The 7,254-nt window shown below is 37.1% G+C and overlaps 1 protein-coding gene and 1 long non-coding RNA gene across 3 annotated transcripts in view; one reads left to right on the top strand and one right to left on the bottom strand.

Annotated features, from left to right (window-relative positions):
• The window catches only part of TMPRSS15 (transmembrane serine protease 15), a 146,019-nt gene that overhangs the window by 56,785 nt on the left and 81,980 nt on the right, over nucleotides 1-7,254 (bottom strand). For both annotated transcript variants that reach the window (XM_070071911.1, XM_070071912.1), the window contains 2 exons: nucleotides 3,982-4,107; nucleotides 654-794 (listed from right to left, as the gene is read on the bottom strand). In XM_070071911.1, coding sequence (XP_069928012.1) covers nucleotides 654-794; nucleotides 3,982-4,107 — 267 coding nt within the window. The remainder of the gene's footprint in view (nucleotides 1-653; nucleotides 795-3,981; nucleotides 4,108-7,254) is intronic.
• LOC138849250 (uncharacterized) overlaps nucleotides 2,421-7,254 on the top strand; it is a 44,870-nt gene continuing 40,036 nt past the window's right edge. The window contains exon 1 of the long non-coding RNA XR_011387759.1: nucleotides 2,421-2,949. This is a non-coding gene — a long non-coding RNA (uncharacterized lncRNA). The remainder of the gene's footprint in view (nucleotides 2,950-7,254) is intronic.

The raw sequence follows: 7,254 nt of genomic DNA, 5'->3' as shown, positions 1-7,254 counted from the left end.
AATTTGAAATCATGCAGTTATTTTTATTGTATTCATAGTTCATGAACTCTTTGAAGACCTCTCAAATGCATGGATTTCAAAATATTTTGCACCAAAAGAAATGTCATTTAATTTTATTTTCCATGAACTTTATGAAGCATATATCTATATTTATATATATATATCTATGGATATAATTTTATTACCGGGGTGAGAAAGTTGTTCATGCCAACAAATTATTGCAGTAACTTTACACTGGTTAGCGATGTTAACTTTTTAATTGGATGATTTGGCATCCCAAAAGCTCACTTGCCTGTCTCCCTGTTCTTTTCTGAATGGCTCTTGGTAAAAGGGAACATGACATCAAATCCTCCTTCCTTACAGGACTAAAAATTCCACTTTTAATATTAAACACTGTCAGCTTTAGCAAGAAAAATTCAAGACTCTTTACACACTAGAAAAATGCACGTCAATAGGCTGCATAATGTTGTGGAGTCCAACAAACTCAGGCAATGGTCATACAGACATAAGGAAAGGAAGATAATCCTTGTTAAGATGAAGCAGAGAGAGTATCTTAGCGGCAAGCCTTGAAAGCATTTTGGTCATGAAACCCTGCATCCTTTTATTGTTTTGCTCCAAATGTTGATGTCATTCATGATCTCGAGGACACTTACCTGGAATTCCCAAGTGGTAGCCAGTAGTGAAGTTTGCTTTAAAGCCACTGCTTGCCACTGATGTGTCAGTTATGAAAAGAACTGTCATTCTACTGGTGGTAGAAAACACATCCTCCACAGGACCAGACCCTGTGTACACAGCTGCCTCAAAGACAAAGTGAGGTGATCAGTGAAATTATTCTTTGAAACCAAAAGGAGATACACCCTTGATCTCAGTTCCATCTTCCAGATGTGAAGCCGGACGCAGTCTGATTCACTTGTCAAGCAGCCGTGTGTAAATAGACATGCATATGCTTTTACTCGTGCATTTCGTACACTGCTCTTAAAAAGCCGACGTCTCAATCTTTTCCAATCTTACTGGAGTTTCTGCATTTCTATAGTTTATTGATGAATTACTTGTATTATTTAGTGTACCAACATTATTGTTCAAAGATCACGCTATCCTAGACACATGACTATTTGTCTCCTTTTAAAGATCTTCATAAAAACAACAGATATTATAGTTTTTCTTAGTAAATTTTTATCTTTAATTATTTGTATTTTTTGTGAGTTAAATCATAAACTTAATCTGATGGTTGGATTAAATAGAGACGAATAATAAAAATTAAAACAGTGACTTTCCAACTTCCCTCTCTGTCAGGGACCAACAACATGTGACCTCTTAGTGGAAAGACAGGACTAGACAGCCCAGACCAGATAGTACTGATAACACAACCTTGTATGACCTCATGCCTTAAGACCTTGTAACCTGTCCCCTACTTGCACAAGCATTGCAGCTACAAGATAAGCTCCCCCTCCTTCCCCCACCCGACACCCTGCCTTTATGATATATAAGTGTGTGGTTGAAAAATAAAGTCGCAGCTTGATCAGGACCCTTGTCTTGCTGCCATCTTTGTGTCTCCTGTCCCTTTCATTTCTCCTTCTAGGTGCTCGGCCCCAGTTGCTGTCCCGCGGGACGGGACACCTCTCCCATCCTTTAATGCCTAGGCTTTGGGGATTTCATAAACAGTTCTTCACCTAATTTAAAAATACATTCATCTTTTTAGTTGTCTTATAAACTAGAAGCTCTGAAAATTATTTATTTTAAAAAGAATATTCACCTACATATTTGAAAACTATAATTGAATTGAATTGAAAACTATATTGAGATCCTTTGTAATTACTCATCTTTCAATGATTTGTGTAACTTTTTGGAAGTGAAATGATTAATTTTATTCATTATTAGATCATGGGAACATTAGATTCTATTAGAAGAAAAATAAATCTGAAAATAGAAACCTTTCTCAAAATTCATTATAAATATGGATACAAAAGCCAACAATGAAATCCCTCAGTTTTTTTAAATGTTTTTATTTATTTTTCATCAACATGAAAGGTGGAGTGAGAGATTGAGAGACAGAGAGAGAAAAATCTTTCTTTTAAAATTTTTAAGCTTCATTTTTTTTAATTTGAAAGGCAGAGTGACAAAGAGACAGAACTTCCATCTGCTGGCTGTCTCCCCAAATGGCCACAACAGCCAGGCTGGGCCAGGCCAAAGCCAGGAAGCTGGAACTAACTATATCTCCTACATAGATGGCGGGGGGGGGGGGGGGGAGGGTAAGTATTTGGGTCATTTTCTGCTGCTTTCCAAGACCTATTAGCAGGGAGTTGTATCAGAAACCTACCTGCCTGGACTTGCGCGGTATTCTGATATGGGATGATGGTGTCACAGCAGTTAGGGGGACAGGATGTGGGAGGAAGTGGGGTTAAGCCATTGGGCTACAATCCCAGCCCTGAGAGATATCTTTTAGCTGCTGGTTCACTCCACAAATTCCCACAACAACCAGGTCTTCGTCACACTGATGTCAGAACTCAGGAAATCCATCCAGATCTCTTATGTGAGTGGCAGGGGTCCAAGAACTTGACCCATTATATGCAGCCTCCCAGAATACATTAACAGGGAAGATACATCAGAAGCAGTGGTGTCAGCACTCAGACCAACACTCCCACATGGGAAGCAGGAGTCCCAAGTAACGTCATAATGGCTAAGCCACAATAACCCCCAGATTTCTCAGTTATTGATAAATTTCTTGCTCCACCAAAACTTTCATCATGTACTTGTTCTCTGTGTGACACAAAATCTCTCAGAAAGCTTACCTTCTAGAGCTTTATAGGATTCTGCCGACAGATTGGATACCAGAGGAACCCTGTCCTCCACCCTAAATGTCTGCATGTGCTAGAAAATGTTCCCTCTGGAGTTTCCATCCATTGTTGGCAAAATTCAAGTGAATGCATCCTGATTGCATAGACAAATCAGGTGAGATTTTAAAATGAATGATTAATGAGTACAAAGTACAGTTAGTTAAAATATTTTTAGTCATAAAGTGACTAGACTTATGCATTCCAGTAAATCTTTTAACTTCTTCATAATTTAGTTTGTGGTTCCTAAAAGATATTTTTCTTAGAAATTAATAGTAGTTAAATAAGATAGAGGCTGTTAGGTTTGAATGATAGCTTTTTAATGTCAACATATATTTTGTGACCTAGGCTTAAAATATTTAGAAGAGTACACTCCCCTCATATCATGTAAACAAGTAATAATCAGCAGAAAATAGAAATAAATCAACTTTGGTGTTTTTGTAAATCATTCTTGGAAAGCTATATAGAAGCAGTTAGTATGATAGTCAAAGCCAATGACAGTAATAATGAAACATGAATTAAAAATCATTTTTAGCTGTTAGTTTGCAAGATGTAAGACTTGTAGTCAATTAATGCCAGATGGTAGAATAGATGACTTAGAAATATTAAGCCTGGGGGCTGGTGTTGTGGTGTAGCGAATAATACTGCCACCCACAGTCGGCATCCCAGAAGGGTGTCAGTTGGAGTTCCAGCTGCTCCATTTCAGACCGGTTCCCTGTTAAAGGCTTGGAAAAAGCAGCAGATGATGGCCTAAGTGCTTGGGTCCCTGCCAGTCACATGGGAGACCTGGTAGAAGCTTCTGGCTCCTGGCTTCAGCCTGGCCCAGAGCTGCCCATTGTAACCTACTGCCCATTGTGAACCAGAGAATAGATGTCTCTGTCTCACCCTCTCTCTGTAATTCTGACTTTCAAATAAGCAAATAATTATATAAAAAATATTTTCATCCTGGTTTGTCAAGAAAGGTCAGGAAGAATATTATTTTGTCACCATTGCAATCATACTTCATATTGAAAATTTTACATAAAACAACGTATTATCCTATTGTATTTTAATTTTGCTTATTGTAAAAAAGTGATAACATTTACTGAGAAATATTCTCCCCATCAGTTCAATATCTCGAACCTTCGTAATATGCAAATTGCAGACTTACCTAGGAGCAAAGAATCATCTTCACCACCATCTCGAATTTCAACCACATCTTCAATATTTTCTAAGTCAAATTCTTGAAAATGAAGGTGTATATTCTTTCCAGTTTCTGCATTTAAATACCAAACACCTTAAAAGCAATAAAAAATACAATTTAGAAACATTCCTTTTAATTTTCCTTTGTTTCACCTTCTTGAGCATTTCAAATCACTTTTTTTTTTTTTTTTTTTTTTTGACAGGCAGAGTGGACAGAAAGAAAGGTCTTCCTTTGCCGTTGGTTCACCCTCCAATGGCCGTCGCGGCCGGCGTGCTGCAGCTGGCCGGGCGCACTGCGCTGATACAATGGCAGGAGCCGGGTACTTATCCTGTTCTCCCATGGGGTGCAGGGCCCAAGCACTTGGGCCATCCTCCACTGCACTCCCTGGCCACAGCAGAGAGCTGGCCTGGAAGAGGGGCAACCAGGACAGAATCCGCGCCCCGACCGGGACTAGAACCCGGTGTGCCGGTGCCACAAGGCAGAGGATTAGCCTAGTGAGCCACGGTGCCAGCCCTCAAATCACTTTTAAAGATTTTTTTTTTCAGGACCAGTGCTGTGGAGTAGCAGGTTAAGCAGCAGTCTGCATCCCTTCACCTATTCGATTTCCAGCCACTCTACTTCAGATCCAACTCCCTGTCAATGCACCTGGGAAAGCAGAGGAGGATGGCTCAAGTGCTTGGGCTATGTGGGAGACTCAGAAGAAGCTCTTGGCTCCTGGATTTGGTTTGGCCCAGTTCCAGCCATTGGGGCCATTCGGCAAGTGAGCCAGTGGATAGAAGATCTCTCTCTCTCTCTGTCTCTCTGTCTCTCTGTCTCTCCTTCCCTTACTCTGTAACTCTGCTTTAAAATAAACAATATATACATATTTTTAAGAAAGATTTTTTCATATTTCATGATGACCAACATTTTATTTTTAATTTTTGTTTTAGTGAGGAAATATATTGGTTTACTAAAGAATGTTTATAGTAAACTTTCAATCAAATTTGAAATCATTTACTGTAACTGAATTTGTGTCATGTAAAATAGAATACTCATACATAAAGGTTGCAAGTAGCCTTTCCTCTCTCAATCTAGAATTAATGACCTTAAAATATTAATATTCAAATATCATTCATTTAACTTTCCATATTTAAATTTAAAGAAAATTTGGTGATTTAAATGCAATTTCTAAGATAAATTTTAGTAAATATTTATTTCTATTCATATACTTACATGGTCATAGTTCAACTTAAAAACAAAACAAAGCAATATTATTAGACAAATAATCTCCTTATTTTTATTGAGTTCATAAATTAGCCTTGAGCTCTTTTTCTAGGTCACTTTCTCTGTATAAGTGTTTCTCATTTACTCTTAAGAAATATAATTTTTTCCTTTCTTTTGTAATTGATTGATTTTTTAAAATTTTTATTAGTAGATAATAGATTTCATTAGTTCATAGGTACAGTTCTAAGAAGATCTATAGAGGAATGACCTCTAAGTCTGTATTTTCTGCACTTTTTTGAGAAGTAAACAAATTCATCCTAATATCTACTGTGTGTTCATACACATATCTCAAGTCCTCCATATTCTAAAGGAAACAGAATTATCTCTTTCACAAACTCAATTCTCTTCCTCTTTTTTCTGTCTTTGTGAATGACACCACTAATCGTCCACTCACAATTGCTTATACCACATATCTCGGCATCTTCCTTGATTTCTTCTCTCCTACCGCATCCAATCAATCACCAAGGTTTGCCAGACTTCTAGCTACAGTCATTGACTCCAATTTACTTTTCAATGTCCGTTGCTGCTATCAGAGTTCAAGTCACCATTATTTCTCATCTGCTAATTGGTGATGCTGAGAGCTTTCTTATCTTACCATCTGTTCTTACAAGACAGCCAGATGGATTCATATAAAGTGCAGGTTTTATTTTATCGCTATTTTCTTGTAAACTGTTAGACGTTTCTCTTTAGTACTATCAGAATAAAATCTGAAATCCCTAGCATGTTAAAACATTGCTTCACACTTAAAATTACACCTTTTACTCATACTTAATTTTCTTTGAAGACTCAAAAAGGCATGCTCCTACTTTGTATGTTAAATATTTCAACATTCCTCTACACAGTGCCCAGTCTTTCCCTTATTATAACAGTATTTTGGATATTTTGTAATGTCTGACAATTTATCTCAATCTCCATCCACATTGTGAAATGTTTATTCTTTTTTTACTTACTTTAGTGCTAATTAATAAAATAATCAATAAATATTTGTTGAATAAAAAGTTTGACATTTGTCAAAATTGTTTTTCAATACTCAGGGATTTTTGAAATAGTTATGTTGTTCAAATGATATGTCTAGAAAATTTGTTCCATGTCAAAATAATGGTTGCTTAATTTAGGGGATCAGAAATCTCCCTATAATAGATATTTTTCTATGAAAGTGATGGTTACTATCTCTGGATCATTCCAAAGAAGTAATCTGCTATTTTCTAACAACACATTTCTCACTGCCATTGGAACTTTGTTTCACTTGCTGAGTTCTTCACAGATTGATTTTAACCAAGGATGGTCATAAAGAGAATATGTCTGTTCCAATCCAGACATAATCTAGTAAAATATTTGTAGAATGGGATAATATGTGCATCTTTATCATAATCTAATTTCTCTAGTAAGTAAAATTGACAGAGACAGTCTTTGTTCAGTTCTAGGAAACTAATTTCTCTCCATACATTTTTAGTAATTCTCTTTACAATTTGATTTTTTAAGAGATTTATTTACATATTTATTATTTGAAAGAGTTACAAAGGGAGAAGAAGAGACAGAGAGAGAGAGAGAGGGAAAGAGACTCTTCCATCTTCTGGTTCACTCCATAAATGGCTGCAATGGCCAGCACTGGGCGAAGCCAAAGCCAGGAGCTTCTTCTGGATCTCCCAAGTGGCTGGTAGGGGTCAAGCACTTGGGCTACCTTCTGCTTCTTTTCCCAGGCCATTAGCATGGAACTGGATCTGAAGTAGAGCAGCTGGGACTTGAACTGGTGCCCATATGGGATGCTTGCTTTGGAGGCTGCAGCTTTACCTGTTACCCTACAATGCCAGCCCCCGATATAATTTAATTTTGAATAGTGGAAATCTAATCTTATTACATTGGGTGTCTTCTTTTTTTGTCTCTTGTCTACATTTGCCAGAGGTGTGGATGTCACACTTGACTCTACTTTTATGTTTCCATTGATTTTATTGTATGGACATGTAAACTTGTTAAACA

This window comes from Oryctolagus cuniculus, chromosome 4 (genome assembly GCF_964237555.1).
Source record: "Oryctolagus cuniculus chromosome 4, mOryCun1.1, whole genome shotgun sequence".
In the NCBI taxonomy this organism is placed as follows: domain Eukaryota; kingdom Metazoa; phylum Chordata; class Mammalia; order Lagomorpha; family Leporidae; genus Oryctolagus; species Oryctolagus cuniculus.
This window is presented reverse-complemented; position numbering and strand designations above follow the sequence as displayed.